The 26806-nt window shown below is 38.7% G+C and overlaps 6 protein-coding genes and 1 long non-coding RNA gene across 10 annotated transcripts; 4 read left to right on the top strand and 3 right to left on the bottom strand.

The window, feature by feature from the left end:
• Positions 1–192: 192 nt before the first annotated feature.
• LOC111482872 (DNA-directed RNA polymerases II, IV and V subunit 6A-like) lies at positions 193–3185 on the bottom strand. Of its 2 annotated transcripts, XM_023128886.1 has the most exons (7): positions 3029–3185; positions 1680–1713; positions 1412–1584; positions 1272–1323; positions 817–884; positions 454–534; positions 193–395 (listed from the first exon to the last, which is right to left on the bottom strand). In XM_023128886.1, the coding sequence occupies exons 1-6, from the start codon at positions 3061–3063 to the stop codon at positions 465–467; spliced, it is 432 nt and encodes a 143-aa protein (XP_022984654.1). In that variant the 5' UTR covers positions 3064–3185; the 3' UTR covers positions 193–395; positions 454–464. The 2 variants fall into 2 exon arrangements, with proteins under 2 accessions (XP_022984654.1, XP_022984652.1); XM_023128884.1 differs by having other exon boundaries at positions 193–534.
• Positions 2266–22940, top strand: LOC111482873. Its single transcript, XR_002718274.1, has 4 exons — positions 2266–2276; positions 16894–16900; positions 18533–18541; positions 22672–22940. It is a non-coding gene; the product is annotated as an uncharacterized LOC111482873 (long non-coding RNA).
• On the top strand, positions 3596–6695 carry LOC111482866 (probable methyltransferase PMT15). The gene is made up of 6 exons (XM_023128878.1): positions 3596–4250; positions 4873–5083; positions 5198–5495; positions 5583–5975; positions 6059–6136; positions 6228–6695. Exons 1-6 carry the CDS (start codon positions 3654–3656, stop codon positions 6475–6477), a joined length of 1827 nt encoding a protein of 608 aa, XP_022984646.1. The 5' UTR covers positions 3596–3653; the 3' UTR covers positions 6478–6695.
• Positions 7577–11058, top strand: LOC111482867 (protein IQ-DOMAIN 14-like). Its single transcript, XM_023128879.1, has 4 exons — positions 7577–8201; positions 9362–9562; positions 9861–9941; positions 10121–11058. The coding sequence occupies exons 1-4, from the start codon at positions 7815–7817 to the stop codon at positions 10853–10855; spliced, it is 1404 nt and encodes a 467-aa protein (XP_022984647.1). The 5' UTR covers positions 7577–7814; the 3' UTR covers positions 10856–11058.
• LOC111482870 (RHOMBOID-like protein 2) lies at positions 13534–16489 on the bottom strand. The gene is made up of 5 exons (XM_023128882.1): positions 15857–16489; positions 15114–15277; positions 14449–14612; positions 14074–14327; positions 13534–13899 (listed from the first exon to the last, which is right to left on the bottom strand). Exons 1-5 carry the CDS (start codon positions 16150–16152, stop codon positions 13791–13793), a joined length of 987 nt encoding a protein of 328 aa, XP_022984650.1. The 5' UTR covers positions 16153–16489; the 3' UTR covers positions 13534–13790.
• LOC111482865 (homeobox-leucine zipper protein ANTHOCYANINLESS 2-like) lies at positions 17516–22940 on the top strand. 3 transcript variants are annotated; one of them, XM_023128877.1, is made up of 9 exons: positions 17516–17624; positions 19046–19263; positions 19361–19478; positions 19582–20265; positions 20369–20470; positions 20562–20765; positions 21481–21655; positions 21732–22099; positions 22181–22940. In XM_023128877.1, the coding sequence occupies exons 2-9, from the start codon at positions 19052–19054 to the stop codon at positions 22553–22555; spliced, it is 2238 nt and encodes a 745-aa protein (XP_022984645.1). In that variant the 5' UTR covers positions 17516–17624; positions 19046–19051; the 3' UTR covers positions 22556–22940. The 3 variants fall into 3 exon arrangements, with proteins under 3 accessions (XP_022984645.1, XP_022984644.1, XP_022984643.1); XM_023128876.1 differs by lacking the exon at positions 17516–17624 and adding an exon at positions 17884–18099; XM_023128875.1 differs by lacking the exon at positions 17516–17624 and adding an exon at positions 18575–18879.
• A 1598-nt stretch (positions 22941–24538) lies between these two features.
• LOC111482929 (CEN-like protein 1) lies at positions 24539–25505 on the bottom strand. Its single transcript, XM_023128975.1, has 4 exons — positions 25258–25505; positions 25116–25177; positions 24989–25029; positions 24539–24910 (listed from the first exon to the last, which is right to left on the bottom strand). Exons 1-4 carry the CDS (start codon positions 25462–25464, stop codon positions 24690–24692), a joined length of 531 nt encoding a protein of 176 aa, XP_022984743.1. The 5' UTR covers positions 25465–25505; the 3' UTR covers positions 24539–24689.
• Between the last annotated feature and the right edge of the window lie 1301 nt (positions 25506–26806).

Below are 26806 nucleotides of genomic sequence, written 5' to 3'. Positions count from 1 at the left end.
TATAATTGAAATCTTCTCAAAGATTGATGGATATTTTATATAATTTAACCATTCTCTTATGTTATTTTTCATTACTTTCATAGATGTACTCGGGGCATTATTTATACGTACTTTCCTCGTGCTTTGGAACGTACATCTAACAAACTAATGTTGACGTTGAAAAGCAATTTTTAAGAAGCGCACAATTGAAGATTACAGAATGTCCAGTGTTAATGGCATGGTTTATAGTCATAAATAGATGTTTGTCAACAGTGATTCCTTTCCAATATATTACAGAGTAGAGTTATGCAACAAAACAGTAGTGTTTTCACAAGCTGCATAAATGGGAACACCGTGACCTAATGGCTATGTAGTTCTAACTATCTTCTCACATATGGTGACGCCCACACAACTAACTAAAGATCAGTCAAGCCCACACAACTAACTAAAGATCAGTCAAGCCCACACAACTAACTAAAGATCAGTCAAGCGCCACCAACTTGCCTCTTCCAGGAGTCCTCCACAATCAGTTCATCAACGCCCCAGTCTTCATAACTGCGCAGAATTAACAGACAGAAAATTTCACTCAAGTACCATTCTTTATCTTATCCTACAGAAAACTAGAATGATTTTGGTATTGGAAAATTGCGAGAACCAAAGCCTTAGGAAAATTTCTTTTTCGCTAAAACTAGTCCAAAACTTATACAGCCGGTCTCTTTAAACTTGTACATAAGAAACCAAATCAGTTGGTTACACTTGTTTTCAATTTTCTGAACCCTCCCCCCTTCAGGCAATCAAAAGTTAAAAGATAAAAGAATAAAATCTAAAAGCCCTAACCTTCCATCTGGCAGGTAGCGACGGATGGTGAAGGGTATCTTCCGCTCACGAAGCTCCTTCATTGCAATCTAAAAAGCACAGGATTAGATGAGATATCAAAGACCAACGCCACAAACAACCAAGAACATGCGAATCACTCAAATGGATAAGCATATAAATCCACATTCCCTATACCAGCAGAGCTATTACAATTACAAACTGTAAGCGGCCAATCAGTTTGACTAACTTACAGAAGCTTTGATGCTGGTTTCAATTATACTCTATTGTTTGAAATAGTTCAAATTTAACCCCCAACCTAGGGCATTTTTGTATGATTTAAATTTAACCCTTTTCTTTTGAGTAGGCGTACTAACCATGGCATGCACATATGAGGCAACAAAAATACATCTAGCTGGATGCCCAAACCAAAAGAGAGCTTTCCAAAGATTTTAGCTTAACATTTGAAAAAATCTAACCTCAAGTGGATCAGTCTCGCCCTCCAATTCGACCATCACAGGAGCATTCATGCTGCCCAATAGGAAAAAGAACCATCATACCAATTATCAACTTGATGCCCGTAAAAAAATTTGGATGTAGCAGATGTTAAAAAGAGAACCTGATTTGGAGGGCACGTGTACCCAAAATTCTAGCACGTTCATACTTTGTCATAAATTTTGAGGTTTTACGCACACGTTCAACAGGTTCTTCATCTTCCTTTTCCTCTGCTTCAACAGGTTCACCAGGAACATCATCATTGTTATTATTATCCAATTCTTCTTCAGCACCTTCCTGTACATCATTTTCAGTTCCACTATAATTAATCAACTTCAAAAAGAACAGTTATCTACTTTCTTTTAAATAAAGTTGAATTAATTATTTCACACCTCCAATTCTGGTTCTGGTGGCTCATCGTCATATCTGCAACAAAAACCACTAAATTAATAGAAAAGCTGAAAAATATTTGAACCTCCCAATCAGCCTAGATGAAAATATAAAGGACTTTCACAAAACAAGACTATACAAGTGTGGTCAAACTACAGCTAAGAATGGGATCTTATTATATTTACTTCTAATAGCAAACCATTTGTGTAGCCCCAAAATTCAGATTTCCAGTCCTCAACTACAGATATAAAATCCAAAAAATGTGACGTAAAATGTGACATAAAATACTAAACACGGTCTATCAGTCTAAGTTAACAGATATTTTTTTAAAAAAAAATGCAGCTGGTACAGCAATCTGATGAGCTAACTGTATTCTAGAAGCAGGGCTGATTCTTCAAGCAAATAAAAAGGGGCATCAGAAACAGGGAATAAAGTGAATAAAAGCCTACTTTGAAGAACTGATAATACAAGATTTAATGGATATATGCAGAGAGAGGCCTATCCAATTAAATAAACTACTAACCGGAAAGCTTTAAAAACAATTCTTCAACATACAATGTTTAAATCTTAGACATAGTAATCCATTATAAAGATGGAAGGTTATCAAAGTTCCTTTTCACTAATGAATAAAACGTGTATTGCCCAACAATTAGCAAAACTGACCTAAAATAACGTAGTTCACTAAAGCATGATGCTTATGAACAAAAGTATCCAATAAGGAGCATAAGGTCGTAAACATCTTTTCACATCTCAGGGCTTAGAGTGTAGTTTCCGGAATATTACAATGACGAGTGTCAGTTACAAACTTAATTTGGTATCTGATTATGAAGGTAAAAGAAGTGGAAATTTTGAGTACGGTTTATCCAGCAGCCATGCTTTCAAGGCAGAAGAAGTCCATAATTTATACCTAAAGAAAAACCCTAATTGGATATGTCCCAAGCAGCTATCTAAGATCATTGCACACGCTTAAACCTTAAACATTTGTATTGTGAGCTGTAAGGCAGCCAGAAACATCAAACATTTGCCAAAGTAACTCTTTTAAACTCCTCACACGCTTATAACTACATAAAAGCAGACTGTGCAGAATCGCTCGCACAATCGTGTCTGGTAACTATACGTCATAGCATCTCCTTCTTAACAGGTAAATGGTACTTCATCATAACCGAACTATTTTCCTTCACAAATTCAGTTCCAAATCCGTACTAACCGAGTTGAGCTTAAAGGAATGAACTTAGTTTCGAAAGGCTTTTTCATTTGACAAATTCTCTAAGAAAACAATTGACCAGAGGAACATTAAAAGATTCGAGAAGAACATATTGAATAAATAAAAGCACACGGAAAGAGATCGAACCCCATGTCGAGGTCATTGTAATCATCGTCCGCCATTGATGTTCGATGGAGAAACTGTTGCCGCGCTCGCTGGTTACTCCCTAAAACCCTCAGTCACAGAACTTTACAAGTAAACGACCACGGCGCGCCTCGACCCGAACGCAGTATGAATATATAGTAAAAATAGCGACTAAGTTCTTTAAAATATCAGGTTAGTCCCTCAAGTTTTGTATTATCAGCCGTTCCCCCCAAAATTTGTTGAAATTCTAAATACACCCCAAAACTGAAGACCTACAGTTACAGATGTATACGCGGCTGGATGAAGAAACCTTCCTTTTATATCCCCACCGTCTATTTCTTTCCTTCCCAAATAATTCTTTCTAAAAAAAATCTTAATATTATAATACAAATATTTATTTATTAAAAAAAAAAAAAAAAAAAACAGTATTTGAAATTTAGAACAATTAATTAATATACCATATTTGACCTCACCGTTCCACCGGCACTGACCTTCCAAATGTTGGGCACACAGAAAAAACCATTTCCCTGTAATACCTTGCCTTGTATAAATCACCTTTCCATAATTCCATTTCTCCATCCTCAGAACAAACCCATGCCCAACCAGACCCCCAAAGTTGACAATTCCAATGGCCCCCAAGCTTTTTTCAAGGCCCATCTCCCCAAGGAGAAAAATCTACGTCATCGCTCTAATCCTCTTCCTCTGCATTTTCTCCTACTTACTCGGCCTCCGCCAGCATGCCTCCACCCCCACCGCCGTCCTCCGCAACACCCCCTGCACCACCCTCCAAAACGTCACCGTCTCCTCTCCACCCACCAAACCCCACTTCTTTCCGGCATGCGGGGTGGAGTACAGCGAGTACACGCCCTGCCAAGACACCAAAAGGTCTCTGAAATTCGACAGAGACCGGCTCATTTACAGAGAGCGGCACTGCCCGGAAAAGGAGGAGGTTTTGAAGTGCCGTATTCCTCCGCCGCCAGGGTACCGGAATCCGTTTTCGTGGCCGGTGAGTATGGATTTGGCGTGGTACGTGAATGTGCCTCATAAGGATCTGACGGTGGAGAAGGCTGTGCAGAATTGGATTAGATATGAAGGTGAGACGTTTAGGTTTCCCGGGGGAGGGACGATGTTCCCAAATGGAGCTGATGCGTACATCGATAATATTGGGAAACTAATCGATCTTAAAGATGGGTCCATCAGAACCGCCATTGATACCGGCTGTGGGGTAATCAAGCTTTTCGATTCCTGTCTAAATTCTCTCATAATTTAATATGCTTTTTTAATTAATAACTATTTCAAAAATTAAGACCAAAATTATCCTCCAATTTTGGTATTTCTTTAATAAAATATTTGCCCAATATTATTTTCCATTTAAATTAGAGATCTTCTGAAATATAGAAATGCTCAAAATAAAAATTAAAATGTAAATTTCCTCTCGTCGACAAACATCCCCTAGAATGCTCAATTTAAGTGGAAAGAACAGGACAGCGTTCGATTATTTTAGAATAATATTATTATTATTACACACATGGAAAATATAAAAAATCTAAATAAAAATTACTTTAAAAAGAAAAAAGGAGGCAGTGAAATCCGTGTCATAGGTTCACTCAACGCTTCATTTTCTCGGCTGGACCCTAACTGGACAGGTCCACGTGGCAGTCATGGAGCAGAATTTGGTTTGGGAAATCCCATGTTTCCTCCCTGTCATAGTTTGATCAGAAATTTATCACTTTTTTTTAAAAAAATATTTATTAACATTTATTTATTTATTATTTAATACTAAAATAATGCTTATTAGATACAAAATTAATGTAATGTTTTTTCTTTTGGAATTGTTGATGATGAAGGTGGGAAGTTGGGGAGCTTATTTACTGTCGAGAGGCATCCTAACGATGTCGTTTGCACCACGGGACACCCATGAAGCCCAAGTTCAATTTGCTTTGGAAAGGGGAGTTCCTGCGCTCATTGGCATTCTTGCCTCCAAGAGGCTCCCTTATCCTTCCTCTGCCTTTGACATGGCTCATTGCTCTCGCTGCCTCATCCCTTGGCCACAATATGGTACTTTTTACCACGAACGAACTTCTGTTATTGACCATTCCTTTAACTAGACTCCCTTCCAATAATCCAAAGAGTTCTTAATTATGTTACTCGTTCTATCTTCGTTTGCTGCAGATGGGATTTACCTGATTGAAGTGGATCGAGTTCTACGCCCCGGGGGGTACTGGATCTTATCAGGCCCTCCAATCAACTGGAAGAAACACTGGAAAGGATGGGAAAGAACAAAGGAAGATTTGAACTCTGAACAGGTCTCCATTGAAAAGGTAGCCAAAAGCCTCTGCTGGACTAAGATAGTGGAAGAGGGTGATCTTGCCATTTGGCAAAAGCCCATCAATCACATGAACTGCAAAGCCAACCGCAAGATCAACAAGAATCCACCTTTCTGTAATGCCCAAGATCCTGACAAAGCTTGGTATCTTCTTCTTCTTCTTCTTCATACCCCTGCTCAACTTTACATACATACTCTTTTCTTATGTAGAGTTTGATTTTGTTCTCTTAGGTATACGGATATGGAAGCTTGTTTGACACACTTGCCAGAAGTTTCAAGCAGTGAGGAAATTGCAGGAGGGAAGTTGCCAAAATGGCCAGAAAGGCTAAATGCAATCCCACAAAGGATTAGCAGAGGAAATGTGAAAGGGGTGACAGAACAAACTTTCATTCATGATTCTCAACTATGGAACAAGAGGTTATCATATTACAGAACCATCAACAATCGTTTGAGTCAGCCTGGACGCTACCGCAATTTCTTAGACATGAATGCTTTCTTGGGAGGGTTTGCTGCTGCTCTAGTTCATGATCCAGTTTGGGTGATGAACGTAGTCCCTGTGGATGTCAAAGTCAATACGCTCGGAGTCGTATACGACAGGGGTTTGATCGGCACGTATCAAGATTGGTAAGTATTTTTAGCAAGTGTAGATAACATTCATGATTTTCATGTCAGGTAATTTATGAACTGTGGATGTGGATGGATTGCAGGTGTGAGGCAATGTCTACTTATCCAAGAACTTATGACTTCATTCATGCAGATTCAGTTTTTAGCCTCTATGAGAATAGGTATTGCCTTTACTAAAACAATGCGAAGTTCTTTAGAGAACATGTGGAGTCTGTGTTTGTCTGAAGCTGTTTTGTTGAAATTGGTTTGCAGATGTGAAATGGAAGACATTCTACTTGAAATGGACAGAATTCTGAGGCCAGAAGGAAGCGTAATCGTCCGAGAGAACGTCGAGATTTTGGCGAAAATCAAGACAATAGCGGATAAGTTGAATTGGAGCAGTGAAATTGTGAATCATGAAGATGGATCATCGCATCAGAATGAGAAAATTCTATTTGCAGTCAAGAATTATTGGACAGCACCTCCTGAAATTTCTGATCAACAAGGATCAACAGCAACTTAATCATTCATTCACCTTTCTTTTCTCTATATTTTTTATGAACTTTTTTCTCTTTGAGCTTTTTTATGATTTACCATCGAGATTTAGCAAGAATCAAGTGTTTTCTCCTGCATTAAAATTACTTTTGTCTCCCATTTTTCTCTTCCTTTTTGCTGTATTCATTCAATTCAAACCACAGTGCATTGTAAAACCATCTTATTTGATTACAAACAAATTAAAGGCTGTTAATCAATGGAGGTGAATGATCGTTTCAGTTTCAAATTGCATTTGAAGTTGATTTTGGTTACACAACACAAAAGCAATGAACTCAGAATTGGTATGTAGGTGATTCATGCAAAGTTGAGCCTTTCAACTCCCATAAACAACACTAAAAACCCTGAAGAAATCATCAAAGCAATAGATTCAGAAGCACAAAAACAGTGATTAAAAAAGAGAAGAGATAATTATGGTAGGCAGCAAGTTGTGATTGTGTTGGTGGAACTGGTGGGTGAGGCAGAGGCACAGCCTCAGAGCTGCTCAACTCAGCTGAGCAACCTGAATGGCTGTGCACCATTTGTGGTGCCAGGTGCCAGTAACCCAAGCCCAGAGTGCTGTGGGGCACTTGGAAGTGTGCAGCAAGACTGCGTTTGCAGCACCCTCAGAATTGCCTCCACTCTCCACTCTCCCTTCTAGTTGCCACCACTTTTGGTTGAGATCAAGTTCACTATCACCACTTTTAGTTCGTTACAATGTAACTATCAGCCTCACGATTTTAAAACGCGTATGTTACCGTGAGAATTTCAAAATATTTCTCTATGTGATTAAAATAATTTTCATATTTTAAATCCGTCTAAAATCAATATCTATTTGATATAATTATTAAAAAAGAGTGAAATAATATATTTTAAAAACTTTAATGCTATTTTGAAATTTGTACTTTCATAAAAGCTTTAAATAATGTTTTTTTTTAAATAATAAAAAAAAAGTTGTTAAGTAATTATTATTGTATTGGAAAAATAAAGAGGAGAGGTATATAAATGTGTTTTTAAGAAATTAAAAGCATAGCAAGTCGTGAACCACAGAAACATGAAAGGTAAGCGCGTGATGTAGACAGTAGAGAGAAGCGCGTTGCTCAGAAGCTGCTCACATCACAATTCCCATTTCCCAAATCCAACCTCACTTCTTCAACTTCTTTATACTTCTTCTTCTACTTCTACCTCTGCCTCTGCCTCTGCTTCTGCCTCTGCCTCTGCCTCTGCCCCAAATTAAAACTCTCTCTTCTGATCCATTCTTTGATATTTTCCCAGCCATGCTTCTTCTACTTCTCCCCACCTCCTTCTCCTAGCTTTCCACTTCCTTCCATGGGCTTTCTCCGGCGACTTTTCCGTCCAAAAAAGCCCCCTCTTGACCCACCCGACTCCACTCAAGGCCTCAACAAGAAGAAGAACAGGCGCTGGGGCTTCGCCAAGTCCGCCCACAACGATCAATCTCGCCCTTACACGACGCAATCCCAGCCCAATGCGTTTGGCCCGTCCTCTTCCTACACCGAACCTCTCGATGCCAACAAGCACGCGATTGCGGTCGCCGCCGCCACCGCTGCCGTCGCCGAGGCAGCTTTAGCCGCCGCCCATGCCGCTGCCGAGGTTGTTCGTCTCACCAGCAGCAGCACCACTCACGCTAATGCTAACCGCCGTTGGATGGAGGAGGCGGCTGCCGTTAAAATCCAGTCCGCCTTTCGGGGTTATTTGGTGAGTTGGCTCTTTTGTTCTCTGTGTTACATTCTCTCTTTAGAAATTTCCCCTTCCATTATGGCTGAAATTATTCCCATTTGACCTCCAATAGAGAAGGATTTTGGCAATGTTGGGGGTCAGCCCTTGTTTGAGACTTTCATTTTTACCTTTTTGAGTTACGTCGATGTGGGGTTTTGCTGGTGCTTGTTTTTCAAACTCGATTTCTTAGAAAGTTTGCGTTTAGCCGTAGTTCCTCTAGAATTTGATATCATTTGTGTTCAAACCTACAATTTTGAATTCCCCATCTTCCCTGTTGACCAAATTGGAAAGAGAATTACCTAATCTGCATCTCCTGCATTTCTTTCAAAAAGCAACTTTTATCTTTTCAGAAAGTAAAAGAAAGAACTTCACATGGGCATTAGGGATTGCGTTTCCATGTTCCTTTACCCGATGCTTCACTTTCCTCTTCCTTTGTGTTCTGGTCTGGATTTTTCATCCACAATGAAGCACAAAACATGAAGTGGTCCTGAGAATTTTCCCGGAAAATTAAGTGGGTGGAAAGAAAAATGAGTTGGGTTAATGCGCCGACACAAGTGGATGAGTGATCTCAGCATCTCAGAACATCCAACTCCGTATTGTCCACGCATGTCCAATTGTGTAGTATGTCCCTCCACTGTTCTAATGGTTGCACGTGTATTGCGTCTACACGTGTTGGCATCTTCCTGTTCCTTCTCCAATTCCCTTAGCGACCAGATTGATCATACTTTGATTACATGATTGCACTTCCTCTTGTCAAGAATCTTCCATGCTTAATGTAATTGCTTATTGCTTTGCCATAATCATAAAACACACTGCTGGGTCCTTCCCTTTCAAGTTTTCTGGGATTTGTTTTTCATTCAGGGGAGAAATCAAAAGCCTTACCTGCTAAATTAATTAAATGGTCTGCTTAAAATAATTAAAGTGACTTTATCTTCGCTTTTGTATAGCTCAAATGGTTGTATTAAAGCTGCATTCTGGCGTTGGTTGAAATTATTTTATGCATTGGTCCCCTTCCCCCATCATAGCTCTTTCCACATTTATTTGAAGGAATAAAGTAATTCAAGGGACTTTTTTGAATATGAGTTGCAGAAGGGGTTTTGGTTATTATTATGTCTAACTTTTCGAGGGACATTTTGAAGGCAAGGCGGGCACTTAGGGCACTAAAGGCATTAGTAAGGCTTCAAGCTTTGGTGAGAGGTCACATTGTGAGAAAGCAAATGGCTGACATGCTAAGGCGAATGCAGACACTGGTTAGATTGCAATCTCGAGCTTGTGCTGGTCGCTCGAACTTATCAGATTCTTTGCATTCTACCAGCAAGTCCTCGCTCTCTCATATCCGTGTACGTGTTCGTTTCCCCCTACCATTGATGTTCAGTTTCCAATATTGTCATGCTATTTCAAGTACATTCTCTTTTTTTTCCTATGAATGCTGTTGTTGCACACCATCTCCTCCAACCTAGGAGCTCATAGCTGTCTAGGATTCTCAAGTTTATATTGAATTAATTGTTTTGTTTGGATATAAAAAGAGCAAAGAATTTGGTCATCCAAATTGTTCTAGTTCTGTTTGCCACTTTTTCCACAGGCAACCTGTGGCGATTATTAGAGAATGATCTTCAATTATTTTCCTTCCGTTGATAGGTCCAAGCAACTCCCAATGGAAATGATCATCAATTCTGTGCCCATCTTAGTAATAAATTTGACAACTCTGCACTTCTAAAGGTATACAACTTAATGCCATTTGTAGCTGAATGACTTTGATTTCATTAGTTTTTCTAAGCTCTAGTGTGGTTTTTTCATTCTTATTTGCGCTATTGGTTAAGTTCGTTCAAGTTATGGCAGACTGATTTTGTCACCAAAAAGTAATATTTGTTTTCAACTTTTGCTACCAACTCTTGCAGAGATGTGGTTCAAATTCAAACTTAAAGGATGTCAGTGTTGTGGATGGAGCGCCAGTCGGGTCAAGCTGGTTAGACCGTTGGATGGAAGAAAACTTGTGGAATAATCGAGATTTGGCTCTAAAAAACATTCATGCTGTGGATGAGAAAACAGACAAAATCCTTGAAGTTGAGACATGGAAACCTCATTTGAAGTCTCAAGGAAACATCAGCAGCTTTAAGAACTCTCAAATGGCTCCAGATTTTAAAAACCAGAGCTTTACGACAATCGATTCCCCATCGAAACATTCATCAAAGGCTGCAAAACCAGTTTCGAGTCTTTCCTCAGGGGAAGCATCGTTGAGCTCTTTAAAATACCCTCTTGGAAAATATGAAGCAGCTCCAAGAACAGGAGAAAATAGCCCTCAAGTGCATTCTGCCAACTCCAGGCGTGGTAATGGCGCAAAAAGAGCTACATTTTCGCCGACAAGAAGTGAGTATGCATGGGGATATTTCAGCGGCTATGCAGGTTATCCAAACTATATGGCCAACACAGAATCGTCCAAAGCAAAAGTCAGGTCACAAAGTGCTCCAAGACAGAGGCTGGAGTTAGAGAAAATCGGATCGAACAAGCGGCATTCCCAGGTATCTTGGGATGCATGGAGCTTTTCAAACAGCGGGATCGAACCCAATTCATCAAACAATGCCAATTCTGTAGCTGATCGCATGACTAAGTTTGCAAGTACCAAATCAAGATAATCTTTGTTTGTTTCTTTAACTTCTCGTTTTTGATTATGCTGTGTGTGGGCGTGTGCTTTCTTTTGTTCAGCAGCAATGTAATTGTAATTATTTGACCTCTTCTGATGTCTAGTCTACAACTTGTTGACCATGAACGTACAATACTTCCATGTTTCGAGTGCTAAGCCAATGCCTTTGAAATTTGAATTGTACTCTGATTTGACTAATCAACCTCTGTTCATCTCCTCAATCTGTACACTTTCAACACTGTCGACCAAATTGTTCAGCTGGTCTAAAAGATTTAAATACTACTATCTTCTCTTGGAGCTAATGCAACATTGTGATGTGTCACAAGATGGTCATAAAAAGCTGGCTCATTCTCCTCTCCAACTAATTGGGATCTCACAATCCATCTCCCTTGGAGGTCTAGCGTCCTTGCTAACACGCCGCTCAGAGTCTTGACTCTAATACCATTTGTAATATCTAAGTCCACCGCCAGCATATATTGTCTACTTAGCCCGTTACATATCGTCGATTTTAAAACATGTCTACTAGAGAGATTTCCATACCTTTCTAAGAAAGGTTTCATTTCTCTCTCCAACCGACGTGGGATCTCACATTAATATTGTTTTGTTTTTCTTCTAGAACTACAGAACATTCCGCTCTTTGTTACATTTGAGAATATGATGTATGAACCAACATTTTGATTTTTCAAATCATAACCTAATCCATCAACAATTCCTCCAAAGATGGTTTCATATAATTAAGTAATGGCTACTATTCCAACAACTTTCAAGCAGAAAAGTTACCATATAATAGAATATCATAACCATCATGACATAATATCATATCAACGTCATTATAAAGTTGACAGGAATTATCAAACATTAGCAATCGTTTCAAAAGGGTAACTTAACAAACAGTTTAATCCAAAAAAGAAAATCACGGGCCATGACAAAGGGATAAATAAATCCACAGCTCGCAAAGTGAAAAAGCTAACGTTTGGTGGAAAAAAAGGGTCAATTTAATGAGTAGAAGAGAGAAGTCCTAAAAAAGCAACAGAGATGGTGTAATTAGGAGTTGTAAATCACTATCCATTCACGGACTAATGAAAACCCTTTTAATAAGTTAGCTTTTTAAGCAACTTTCTGTGTGTCTCGAGACCCACATGGCCGGACTACAGCAAGTTGCTGCAATGGGTTCAAAGAAGGAATGTAAATACAAAATGGAGCCTCGGATGCTCACAACAGGCCACTGAGTTACACAGTCAGTGAAAGTGAATGAGAAGGAGCACATTTATATGGTACAAAATCAAACCTGTCCTCTGTCGGCAAATCCAAGCATGTCTGATTGACCACAGCTTCAAGCTTGATAGTTCATGATGGTTCTCAGCCTTATTTTCCCCCCTAAGTTCATTGTTACTGCTACCATATGATTTCCTTACAGGGACCTTGGAGATTAAAGCAAAAGGACGAAACTTTTCAGTCACTTATCTTTACCTCACGAGAAATGGATCTTTCTTGAGAGCATGCAATGCAGCTAACTTTCCTAAAAGAAACAATTAATTACTCTTCATTTGGGAGGTGAAATCCAAATGCATTTACCATAGTTCCTGTTTGGTTAACCCGTCCACCTTCAGAAAATCATCATTGAGAGCAGCATGAAGACAAAACCTGATGTGCACAATCATGTCAGTGGTTAAGAGGCAATTTCTTTTTCTCTATAGATTCTTTGGTTGGCTCGATTTTGGAATATCAAACTACTGATATGAGTCCTTATACGTTCCCCCATTCTGCTACAGTTCACCCTCTTGTTTTGTAATGCAAACAGCAACTTCAAAACTTTCTTTCAGTTAGTTTATGTTTTTCACAGGAAAGTCTAAATATTACTGTCTCTCTTCTTTCAGTACAGCATAAGAAGTCTTCTTTCTGGGTCCTCTTTGTCGTCGTCTACTGATGCAGTTCACATGGATATGCTTTACAGTGTGAACAGTATAAAAAGAAAAAACTCAAAATGGAGACACAAAAGTATTAGAGTCTTGACAAAACCAACAAAAGGTTATGATTATTCTTAGTGTTGCTTTATATACAGAACTTCAATCAAACTTGGCAACCCATTGATTGAACTTAAGGGGTTAGCGTATCAACCTAGCTAAGCCTAAGGAAAGAATGTTCCTCCAGTGTTTCAATTTCAGCAACAGTCACAAGGGTGTTGGTTAATACTGATGATCTCTTTCTTTTGTATTTGTAACAAAAAAAAAAAACCATCCTAATGTTCAAGCTTCAATGTAAGATTCATAAACAAGGCTAAAGAAGAGTGCAAGAGAAGAGAACAGAGTTAGAACCTGCTGTTGGAATTGAGATCAAATTTGAAGCCCTGCCAAAGCCAGGTAAGGTGGTAGCTGTTCAGTAGTGGCATTGCGGTTGAAATATGAAGAGTCTCACTTGGAAGTTACTAAAATCGCTGAGGCGGTCCAGGATATTAGCAAGATCTTTGTGTCTCATCACTGCATCAAGGCAAGGCATTCCTAGGTCGGGCAAACCGTACATTATGAAGGTCGAGCAGCTCTTGACAAGTGCTATAACGGTTGAGCCTCCTATGGCTAAAGTTGTTCTGCAGTTTGATGTGCATTACCCTTGACAATAAAGTTTTAACCTAGGGAAACATAGAGATTAGGAGTTTGGGGATATGATTCAGTATTTGGCTAGCAGTTGCTTTTGCTTATATATCTGTTCATATTTATAAATCACCAAAGTTGTTGGAAACAATACAAACCATTACTACATGTGATGAGAACACAACCCATAAACAAGAGCGTATACTTCCATATAGCACCATTACCATTGTTCATCTAAGCAACTAGAAACTGTACGTGCTAACTATATATTTCTAATGAACTGCACAATTACAGGAGAAATTTAATTCTCCAAATGATGAAATCTCTCTAAAGATATTGCTAATCACATTTCCATCTTGAAGTGGGAACACAGTTCAAATAGTGGCACCAATGGCAGCGACTGTTCGCATTTTCCCCACGGAACAGCATCACCAGCGCAACGGTGAACCTGCATATTTACAACCAATTGGTATGCAGTTGTGCAAAGGATTCATTTTGTTCTGATATCAAGACAATTATAAAAAAAGCAGCAAGGCCAAAATCACCATTTTGATTCAGTGCTCTTCCCATGTCTATATATAAATTTCAGAGATTACGTAAGAAAATATGAGCATGGACTTACCCTGCAATCAGTAGAACTGCTGAAATAATCCACAGAACATATTGGTAAGTGTTGTATTTGGAACTCAGACCAACTCCACCACCAGGAAGATTCCGTTGCTCTAACCATCCATACTTGGGACGGGGAAGCAACACGAATCCAAGTAGAAATCCAGTAAAAAATCCACCAACGTGGGCAAAGTTATTAACATGTGGCAGAATTCCAATCCCGAGATTAATGGCAATAATAACCAGAAGTGTGATCAATGCTGCAGCCTATAGAAGTAAGATGCACCAAATACATCACAGGATCAAACATAAACAACGCGAGAGAAACTATGTTGGATTTATTATGTAAAAGGTAATGCAGTTGGCTCTCTTGTCTAAAATCTACAACCTTGTTGGTATAGATAGTCCAGTTTGTGAACAGTTCTGAAAGCATTGCTCCAAGAAGACCAAAAAGAGCACCAGAAGCACCCACAGAGATGTTGTTCTGAATGAACAAAGAAGACAGTACACTCCCTCCTAATCCTGAGACCAAGTAAATAACTCCAATTCGCACTGCACAAGTGATTACAGGAAAAAATCAGCTTGCAGTAAAGATACTTCAACCACAAAAAAGTAAGCCTTAAAAGAAGTACAAGAGCTATTCTCTTGGAGTGAAAAGAGAGTGCATGTGTAACAGCCCAAGCCCACTAGGGTTTTTCCTTTCGGGCTTCCCCTAAAGGTTTTTAAAAGGCGTCTGCTAGGAGAAGTTTCCACAACCTTATACAGAATGTTTCGTTCCCCTCTCCAACCAACGTGGGATCTCACAGTATACGCTATGGGCTTGATTCTCCAAGAACAGCCTCTCAATAAATTATTATATGGGTAATATGCTATATGTTAATGCATCTGGCAAGGATCTCCATATAATATATGAAAAGGAAATGGATGGAAGTAGATATTTTAACCATCTGAAGAAGAATCTAAATTGCATTTGAATAGAAGACTAGAAACTTTTAAAAGCAACGATTACCTTATTGAGAAGATTAAGTTCATAAAGGAAAGAACAGCACATACCAAACCCGAATTGCTGCTCTAGGCGAATGCCAATAAAGACCAGACATAGCATGTTAGCAATGAGATGAAAGACGCCGGCATGTAACCAGATACAGGTAATCAACCTCCATGCTTGATGTTTGTTCACAACTTTAGTCGACTCTAGAGCTCCCATCTTCTCCAATCTGCAATAAAAGAAAGAACTCCATATTTGTTGGTTCTTTTCAAGTTTGAAAGACATTCCAATCGTCCATCTTAAGACCAAGAAAGTTCACCACTTAGCTCAAGTTTAGAAGAAAATGTATCTAAAAGCCTTCTTCAATGCTAACTAATATGCATTTTTCTCCCTGCTGCCCATCTATAAAGTTACTTGGACGAGTCAATCATAATTCAGAAGGCATTGTGAAGAAGTACAAAAGAAATCAAAGCCCCACAAATCTATCAGAAATTCAATAAACAGAAGCAATTAATGAGATTCTGATTAAGACCCAACCGTGCCCCAAGCAATAATTCAGCAAAAGTCCTCTGAAACTATTGATCGCAGGGCTTTTAATTATAAGTAAACCAAGCAAATTAGACAAAACCACATAATAACAATGGTTAAGCAAGAAACAACTTCAGAATAAACATCAAAACTTAATTACACAACTACAACTAATCAAACCCCATATTCAAAATAACATTCCATTTCTCAAACAAGCAACGCGATGATAACAAATTCTAACACAAGTGGAATATAACAAGGGAAGTAAAAGAAGTCTTACGTGGCAGCAGAAGGGCCGAAGAGAGGATTTTCCCTCAAAGGCTGAAAAGAAAACCTCTCTAGAAACCTTGCCACACACTTCCCCTCGAGACCATCATTATGTTTGGGGCAATTATTGATATACATAACCACAATGAACACAGCAATATTAGCCACAACAAACATAGGAACAAGCCATGAAGTCCATTGGGTTTCGGTATCTTCAATCACATAAGAGGAAGAGGAAAAGCTAGTACTTCCTCTGTTCTTCGCGACTCCCCCAGCCACTTCCCTGCTCTCAATATCCTGCCTCGCCATACTTTTTTTCTCTCTGAAACTCCGTCTCCCCCTGAATCGGAAATTGGATGCGGGTGACTCGGGATGGTGAGGTTTGGTGAAGGGTCTTTATGAAGTGAAAAGGAAGAGAGATCAACTGCCATAGTGATCAGGGATCCTCTGCATTTCGATCTTATACGCCCTCGCAAGATCGATCAGTTAAAAAATAGAATTCGAGTGTGGGAATTGAGATCTTCGTTGAATCTACAAGTGGAGGGTTGAGGGTGTGGGTTGCATTTTGATCGAATTGCGAACGAAAATGGCGTATTAGGTTTCTGGGTACGTGGGGTTTCACTTTCTGTTGATTCCCCACAGTTCGTCCCACTACAAGAAGTTTCCTTTCGCGGTTAATCTGAACCACTTGCGCGTTTTTTCTTCACCCCAGTTCGTGTGGGACTCGGGAGTGGGGTCGCCAACGGTTTTGCTACTTGCAAGCCAATGAGACGATATGTCGTTTACGACGTGAAATCAAACGCAACGCACCAACTCTCCACCAGCCGAAATCTTCAAAGATTGTTTCTTTTTTTTTTTCTTCTTTCGAATCTTTGCCCTTCATTTCGTCCCTCTGCGTAAGCTGATGCAAGGAAACTAGTTTCAGGGTTGATTAAATGGCGGGTTTTTTTTCCTTCTTTTTATTTCGGCGCGGGGGTTCATGGAATTCACCCTGATAATGGAAAGTCGATTGTAGTTTTTTGGGCTGCTTTGATATCTGGGTATGCTCAGAATGGGCGTGATGATGAAGCCCTTTTGAGCTTTAATGAAATGTATTTATTGGGAGTGAAGGCCCAATCAGTTCACTCTCTTCAGGAGCTAGTGAGGCCAAATACGTTGTTTCCACTTCAACTAACGTGAGATCTCACAATTTAAGACTTTCTCAATCGGACTATAGAAGGTTCATGTCTCTTTTAAAACGCTTAAACTTTAATTTTCGAGCTCTTTTTGGTACATCTTACACTATTTCTGCTTGCCATATAGTTCTAAGACCTCAATTACATATTATTTGAGATAGCTACCGTTTATAACTTTGGTTTGAAATTTAGCATTTATCTAGCTACATTTCCTTACCAAGCACAAATAGCAACTTTTAATGCGTCTCAAACCAACGCTACAAAATTAAAAATTTCAACCTCATCGGTTTACATTTCACCAAATTAATAAAAATATTCATAAACTTTCAATAATAAGTCTAAAAAAATAAATTTATTATTAGTTTTGGATGGAAAAATACATCTATATCCGTGAATTTTAAAAAATTTCACTAAATAACCTTTTTTTTTTAAAAAAAAGTTTTGGAAAAAAAATGTAAAATTGGAGGATATTTAATTGTTGAGAAAATAACTTGGGAACAACACCAGCTTAACGTAGTTCTGCACACACCTGATCCCCCAGTCCGTAACACGACAGAGGACAACCAATCAGACGTTTGTGGGTTCCACAACCGTCTGTGTTAAAAGGTATATTCCATTTTCTCAAAAACTGAGATTTGGGTATTAAATATGCCTTTTTTTATAATTAATATATTGTATTATATTATATAATTTATACACATCGAAGGAAAAACTAGTAGTCACTTGGGCATTCTAAAGCAAACGTATTTATGATTCAAAGAAGATTATAAATAATAGTATGAAGGACACCCATTTGAGTGTTCTTTTAAGATTTGATTTTGTGTAAGTCGGCTACAGAAGTTAATAAAGTTACTGTCTTTGAATTTTTAATTTGTGGGTCTTAATCTCATCATCTTCAGTGACAATCAAGCTCAGCTCACCACCAGAGAAGGATTTTATGAATATTTTATACGTCTTTGTCTCCTCCACCGATCCCATCGCGACAATCTGAAACTTCCATTCCATTAATTTCTTGGCGGAACTCTGTTCTTCTTCCCTTTCTCTCTGCCTTTCACTGTCTCACGTTTAAGCAATCTAAAAGGTCTCACTTTTTGCATGCACTTCCTACTTTTTTCTTCCATTTCCGCTTCTCTGATACAGGAAGAACAATGGGTTGTTTCTCTTTTCTACGTCTTTCATCTTTAGTAATGTAAATTTCATGGAGTACAGTGTGAATATGAAAACAGAGACGAAAACAAAAGCGTGCAACCTCTTTGTTTGGCGTTCTTGTCTTCCTTTGGCTTCTTGTTGGGTTCTTTCTTCTTTTCTCAATCTGGGTCTGACAAATATGGGGTCAAGAATGTTGAATGTTAGGGTATTGTTTCATACTGCATCGGCCTTCTTTGGTAGAGAGATATGAACTGGATGGAAACGAGGAAAAAGAGGACTTTTTTTGTCCTGTTCCTCTTGGGTTTTGTACTGTTGTGCAACTGATTTTCTGGACGGAGAAAGTGTTCAAAAGTTGAGACAGAGAGGTGAAAAAAGTCGCGATTCATGCATGGGCGTTGACGCGGAAAAAGCTTTAACTTTCTGTTTTCTATTGAGAAATGTAGACTTTGGTGTCCGTTTGTGCTCAATGTCTCATTACTTTACTATAGTCAAACCCAGAAATCAACTAGACGGTTACTTCTATCTCTTAGAACTCCCATTTTTTAAGCCTTTAAGCAAACCTGGAATCCCTACACAAAAAAGGAAATAATTGTGTAAATCTGTTGAATTTTGGAGGGTTTGATCTGAAATCTAGAGCCGTGGCTAATACAACCTCATCATCATGCCTATTCCCAGTTCAATTCCCAGCTCCTCTGAATTCTCCACTTCCACAGTATGAACCATTTTGTTCCACTTCCATGTGTGTCGCTTCGTTGTTTTCATCAACCATTTTGTTCCAATTTCATGTGTATCACTGATTTCTAGTATCTTTGTGTTATGCATTAGTTTTAGGATCCTTTCTTGTCCGCAAATGAATTGTTGATTGGTTTTTGTTGCAGAGGAAAATGGATGGTTATGGTGAAGTGTGTCTGCTTGGAGATGGCTTTGATCCGAGCGGAGCTGTGAGGATGAGGGAAGATGAATATGATAGCAGATCAGGCAGCGACAACATTGATGGTGCTTTATCTGGGGACGATCAAGACGCTAACGACGAACAACAACCAAAAGGGAAGAAGTACCATAGGCATACTCCCCATCAGATCCAAGAGCTTGAGATGTACATCTTTTAATCTGCTCTTTTGATTGTTTTGGCTTTCGGTAGCACGTGCGTAGTAATTTGATTTCTTTTTCTTTCTTTTTGTTGTTTGGTTTAGTTTCTTCAAGGAATGCCCTCATCCTGATGATAAACAAAGAAGTGAACTTAGTAGGAGGCTGTGTTTGGAGACAAAGCAAGTGAAGTTTTGGTTTCAAAATCGTCGAACACAGATGAAGGTAAACAGCTAACCATTATTCTTGTGCATTTGCATATCCTGTTGTTCGTAAAATTTTGTGGCAAAGAAGGTAATGTAATGTACGATGTTTGAAAACGTATCAGACACAAATAGAACGCCATGAGAATGCAATTCTTAAGCAAGAAAATGATAAGCTCCGAGCCGAGAATAGTGTGATGAAGGATGCTATTGCTAATCCAACATGCAATACTTGTGGTGGCCCTTCAATTCCTGGTCATCTATCATTTGAAGAACACCATCTTAGAATTGAGAATGCCAGATTAAGAGAGAAACTGCACCGGTTATATACTGTCACCAACAAGTTCCTGGGCTGGCCAGTTTCTTCACCCTTTGGCAATCAGGGCTCCTCACCAAGTTCTGACTCTTGCTTGGAACTGTCTGTTGGAAGAAGTGGAATCGGAAGGTCGAGTACCGTTTCTGATTCTATGGGGCTGGGAAACGGACATTTCGGTGCTGGCCCTGTGATGCCTATTAGTAAGCCCGAAATAGGCGTCTCAGGCAATGATATACCACTTGACAGAACAATATATGTGGATTTTGCTTTGGCAGCTATGAATGAATTAGTTGAGATGGCTCAAACGGATGCCCCCCTTTGGATCAGAAGTCGGGATGGTGGTAGCAGAGAGACGTTGAACCTTGATGAATATTCAAGGACTTTTCCTTCTTCAGCTGGCATGAAGCACATTAATTGGACAACAGAGGCCACCAGAGATTCTACAATGGTCATCATCAACAGCTTGGCACTTGTCGAGACGTTGATGGATGCAGTATGTATTTTCGCCTTTTTATAATAGATTAATGCTAAAACATACTGATTGTTAAAATGCTTTGATGAGAGACTAACAGATTGTTCGTTTGGCTTTAAAATAGAACCGGTGGGCAGAAATGTTTCCTTGCTTGATTGCTAGAGCTACGACAATCGACGTGATAACTAGTGGCATGTGTGGAACTAGAAACGGTGCATTACAATTGGTATCTCTCTATGCGCCCCGCCCTCCCCTTTTCTCACTACATTAATGTGCGGGTAATACGTATATAAACTAACGAACATTCATTTATTCAGATGAATGCTGAACTCCGAGTACTTTCCCCGCTGGTTCCCGTGCGTACGCTTAAGTTCCTTCGCTTCTGCAGGCAGCTTGCTGATGGTTTATGGGCTGTAGTTGATGTTTCCATTGGAGAAGGTTCGGATTCGAACACGTTTCTCGGTTGCAGGAGGCTCCCTTCAGGCTGTGTTGTGGAAGATATGCCTAATGGTTTCTCCAAGGTAATTGCGAGCTTCAAATTTCTTTCCTTTCAAGTCTGTTAGAGATTAAAATATGATGCACTTGGGAACATGGATTTCCTCCAGCAGCCACACCCAAACATGACTTATTTATCAATATCATCCACAATAATGGGCTGCTTTTTGAGATATAGTATAGTATTTAGCTTAGGAATCTGCACCCTTTTATGAATATATTAATCTAGTTTTTGTTTGATGCCTTGCTTCTGTGCCCGTTATCGATGCTGTTTTGTTTTCGGTCCACGGGAGTGTATGACCTAGATCTGGTCTACTGACATCTAACATAGAACCTCAGGAGACACGCTGACGTTTTGTCTTCATTTTAAAATTACGAGACAGCCGTTTCATGTATTAAAGTACTACGTGAAATCTGCTGGTCAAGATTTCGGAATACATTGATTTCTGAACTTATTCTATAAGGATCTTCGTGATTCTTTGCTGTTCAAAGTCTCCCTCCTGAAACTCCTCTTACCTTCCTCAATCTTCAAGCAACTTTAAGGATTGATGGAGATACTAAGCGAGAATGTGGGCTGAACGTGGTTTAAAAAATAGTATTTAACAGCCAATTTAAGCATAACTCAACTAGTTTAAGCTGCACATAATCTCAACCAAGATGTCGAGGTTTTTAATCCTCTCAATCTCACTGTGTTCCTCTTCTTTGGTGTCACCATATTCATGGATGGTTTGTTAGTTGTAGGTAACATGGGTGGAGCATACAGAATATGATGAGACTGTTATACACCAGCTTTACCGCCAGTTAATTAGTTCAGGCATCGGTTTCGGTTCACAACGGTGGCTTGCTAACCTTCAAAGACAATGCGAATGTTTGGCGATTCTTATGTCTTCTACTATTCCCACTGAAGATCCTGCAGGTCTCATTTTTTCTCGTTACTCGATCCTTGCACGGTGTGTTTGCTTTCACGTTCTTACATTTGTGATATAAAACAGGAATATCTCCGGGCGGTAGAAGAAGTATGCTGAAGCTATCGCAGCGTATGGTGGATAAATTCTGTTCGGGGCTTTGTAGTTCAAGTTTACATAAGTGGGACAAGCTGGTTGTTGGTAATATTAGTGAAGATGTAAAAGTGATGGCTAGAAAGAGCATCAACGAGCCTGGCGAGCCACCGGGTATCGTGTTGAGTGCTGCAACTTCAGTTTGGATGCCTGTTACTCAGCAGAGGTTGTTTGCATTCTTGCAAGATGATCACTTTCGGAGTGAGTGGGATATTTTATCCAACAGTAGGCCAATGCTAGAGATGGTTCGCATCTCGAAAGGCCAGGATGCGGATAACCGTGTTTCTCTCCTGCGTGCTAATGTGAGCGATCTTGAATTGTGTCTATAAATTGATTGGTATTGTTGAGTTGTTATCCTGAAGATTGAAATTCATGTTTTGCAGCCCATGAAAGCTAATGAGAGCACCATGTTCATATTGCAAGAGACTTGGACTGATATATCAGGCTCACTGGTTGTTTACACTCCAGTCGACACAGCCTCGGTTAGTTTGATGATGCGTGGAGGAGATTCCGCTTATGTATCGCTATTACCATCAGGATTTGCAATTCTCCCCAATGCTACAAACAACGACAAAGACGCATCAATGAAGTCAGGCATGAACAGTGGGCATGATAATGGATGTCTGCTCACAGTAGCATTCCAGATTCTGGTGAATAGTCTTCCAACGGCCAAACTCACGGTCGAGTCGGTTGAGACGGTTAACAATCTCATTTTTTGCACCATTCGAAAGATCAAAACTGCCCTTCAAGTATCATAATAATGCTTGCTCAGAAAGCAAGCTTTTGGTGCCTTTTTTTTTTTTCTTCTTTATTTTCTCTTTTGTCAGACAGGTAAGGGTAGGCTCATATGCAAAGCTTATGGGAAAGATGGTAGGCTCAGGCAGAGAACTGTCGAAACAGAGGTTTCTAGTCAAGAACGAACCGTGAATTTGGGATTTTGTTTCGGGTTTATACAAGTCTATATTGTTCTAGTTGGTTGGGTGGGTGGTTCGATTCGGTTCGGGTATTGACTTGATGACCAGTGTGGAGAACTTGTCTGACGTTTGTCTTGAGTTGTTTTCTTGGTGTATTGTGAAACTGTTTGAGTTGTAGTTATGTACTTGTTTCTCCATCCCAAAAAATGGCTACAGTTTGGTTTTGCTTACAAATTTGTGAGCCACCCTTACGACGACGCGTGTGATGGATAGGATACTCACAAATAGAGATGTCTATTGAACAGGGTGTGGGTGGAGATGGAGAAGCCTTCTCCGTCTCCATCTCCACCAAATATTTCATTCTCATTCTTGCAAAATTTTATGTTATTTCGTTAAAAATATATTTATTTAAGCCGGGCAGAGACTCATTTATCTAACGAGGAAAAAATGTTCTACACTCCCTCTCTCGTTTTCCGTTTGGGGATCTCCATGGAATTCCGACTCAGCACGATTCACAAAGAAACAATCCAACAATAAAATATTTGAAAGGAAACAGAAAATATAAAACGTGGTTCACAAAGGCCCAATAAGGCCCACTAGAACTAACCTACTTAAACTCATCCATCCAAGGCCCAAATTTTCTTAAGATGGGCTCTGTGGGCCTATTTTCTCTTTCTATCTCCATTTCACTTCCCAACAAAATATACGTATATTATTTTCATTTTCTAAAATTGTTGGCGATGGTATAATTAAACAATTAATTTGAATATTTAATTATTTAGTTAATATTTATATATTTTGATTTGGTGAAGATTTAAACTAAGAAATGGTTAAGTAAGATTAATAAAATTAAAATGTTCAAAATTTTGGAAATTAATAATACTTCTTCAAGTGATATGTTCCCATGGTGTAAACATTTCATTTGATTGATTTGAGGAAATACATGTCACATGCAAGTGGAGGAAGCCTCTTTGTCCGCCGCCCAAATTATAAAATTAAAAAAAAAAATGATAATAACAATAAAGTTGGGGAACTTTGGGAGAAAACAGCAGCAAAACATTTATATGCTCACTGTTCACTGATTGGGTGGTGACAGAGACACGCCGTCAGAACCCATCTCATTGGCTGCCACGTATCCATTTAGGACCACTTAGCTATAGACGCTGCCTGTCACCAATTGGATCCTTAAAGTTACCCTACTAAATAATGCCAACCAATCAGATTCTTACACACACCCCCAACCCTACTTCAATTATGTGCATAGCATTGTGTAGCCATAGGACACTTTTCATCTCAATTTGTATCCCTCTCTCTTTCCTTTTCAAACCTTCAGTAATCTCCTTTTATCGTCCATCTTTCGAAAATTGCTAAAACTAAACAAAAATTTAAAAATAATAATAATAATAATAATCATCACAGCATCCTTTTTATAAAAGGAAAAGTAATTTTTCTAACCTTTCGGGGTCGATAGAGTTAGAAACCCGAGAGCAAAAGGATAATTAGATATGGGGTTTTAGAGTATATTGATTAAAGTATAATATCTCGTATCAATTTAAAGATGGAGATTTCAAATAGATTCGTCGATCATCTCGTGTGAAGGAATACTTTAAAGATAAGTTTTGATAATTTAATATAGAAGAATGAAATAATATCCGTGGAATTGAGAATAGAATGAACGAAGAATCAATTTTGACTTGGGAATCAAATAATATAATTTAAAGCTTATGGAGAGAATATGGGTTTAAATTAAAAAAAAAAAAAAGGGTAAACAATCAAAGTTATAGTCCAACTATGAACACAAAATTATAGTCCAATTGGAACAACAAATTTGAGGGGGCCAAACAGAGAATTTATTCGCAATAGACAATACAAGAACCTTAAGAGACAAGAAACAGAGATGGAGAACAAAGGCCTTAATGAAAACACAATATTAATGACCACTAACTAAGCTTCTTAGGCAGTTTCACAATACATTATATCATTTTCTTCTTGTGCCTTTCTCTCTCTGAGCATTGAAGTAAACTGCGGCCACTGGAAGCCCCAAACCATTCGCCTCTGAGAACTTTCTTGTGCTGAAATGTTGTCTCGAAGACGATGATAATCTTACCATCTCCCGCCCATGCTGCTTGAACAACACGAACACATAACGATGAATCCCAATGAGCGGGTTTGGACTCTCGTAACTCATCATCTCTTTTCCTGCGTCAACCGTATGAAAATTAAGAAACCGTAGGAAATTTTGAGACGAAGAAATGAGGGGAGGAAGTAGTAGCATACCGAAAGAAGCATCAGTGGTTCCAGGAATGTCCGTGACCATCCTGAGAGACAATAAACACGCACATGCTTATATTTCACTCATACACACCCACACACACAAAACATGAAAGCTTTTTAGAGCACAAACCAGTGAAGGTATTCCTTATGAAAAGGATCACTGGGGCTTGGAGCATCTGGGTCGATCATAATCTAACAAGATAATGAATTACTTACTTAAAACACTAAAATGAAAGGAAATGAAGTGATGAAGGGCGGGGGAAATGAGATACCAAAGTGAAAGCCGATCTCATGTCGTCGCCACCGACCTCAACGCGTGGCTTAGAGGAAACAAAACAAGGGGGAAGCTCGTGGCCATTGGCGACTTGTTTGGTGGAGTTGTAAACCACACTCATTTTCACATTTGGAGAGAACAAATCAACCACGTCGCCCACCACTCTTCCCACAATAAGTGGCTCTATTACACCCCTTGACATCATTTATATATTACTATTACTATTGCTTCTTATTCCACCTTCAAATAATTGTGGTTTGTTGGAGAAGGAGATGATGGTATTTATAGGAGTGGGTGTATGTAATATCAACACTCATTTTCAACCCCATCTCACAATTTAGATTCCCTTTAAATTTACCCTAACATCGTATTGCATTACCGTCTTAAGTCCCACATCAGTTGGAAAGGATAACAAAATAATCTTTATAACAGTGTAGAAATCTCTCTCTAACAAGTGTGTTTTAAAACCCAATATTGAATAAAAATATAAGATATGCGGGTGAGTTGGTTGTAAGAGATTTATTCTTATTATCAGCTAAAAGTTAAAGAAATGAAAGTTATATTTGAGTGAGAATATATTATTTTTATTCACTCACTTTATAATACAATATCTTTGACAAATGGGATTCCATTCTCTTTTCGATGTGCTTCTCTATGTTCATTGTATATTATGGTTTTTTTCCTTTTCAAACTGATTAATTATTTAATTTATCAAATGGAATTATAATCCTAATGTGACATATAAAACATAATATACAATACAAATAAAAATGTTTGTGTCGGGATGATAGAGTAAACAGAGGAGGAGGAAAAAAATACTATTTTACCGTTCTAAATTGGCGTTTTAAAAATTTAGAAAACGAATAGAACTGATTTTGATTCATATCATTAAATATACATAAGCATATATAATGGCATATGCTATGCATGTATATATATTCCAATGCTTTTGATTATCAATTTCACTTTTTAGTAATAAATTTATAAACATGTCACGTCTTAAGAATTAATTTTTTTTTTTTAACAACTAATTTATATATATAAACTTATAATTGGTTCCTATAAACAAAAATTAATTTAAAATAAAAAAAAACGAACAATTCAAAACTAACACGTCGAATATGAACATTATTCAAGGGAAAATACATCTCATCTTAGTATATATATATTGTTAGACGAACACGACTCTCCACAATGGTATGATATTGTCCACTTTGAGCGTAAGCTCTCATGGCTTTGCTTTGGGCTTCCCCAAAAGGCCTCATACCATTATTATAAACCCATGACCATTCCCTAAATTAACCGATGTGGGACTTTCATCATCCAACACCTCCCCTCGAACAAAGCACGCCTCCCCTTAATCGAGGCTCGACTCCTTTTGGAGTCCTTTGTTCGACATTTAAGGATTTGCCTTGCCAATCTATTGACACGGCTAAGTTTAGGGCATGGCTCTGATACCATGTTAGACGAACACGACTCTCCACAATGGTATGATATTGTCCACTTTGAGCGTAAGCTCTCATGGCTTTGCTTTGGGCTTCCCCAAA

This window comes from Cucurbita maxima, unplaced genomic scaffold, assembly GCF_002738345.1.
Source record: "Cucurbita maxima cultivar Rimu unplaced genomic scaffold, Cmax_1.0 Cma_Scf00008, whole genome shotgun sequence".
NCBI classification, from domain to species: Eukaryota; Viridiplantae; Streptophyta; class Magnoliopsida; order Cucurbitales; family Cucurbitaceae; genus Cucurbita; species Cucurbita maxima.
This window is presented reverse-complemented; position numbering and strand designations above follow the sequence as displayed.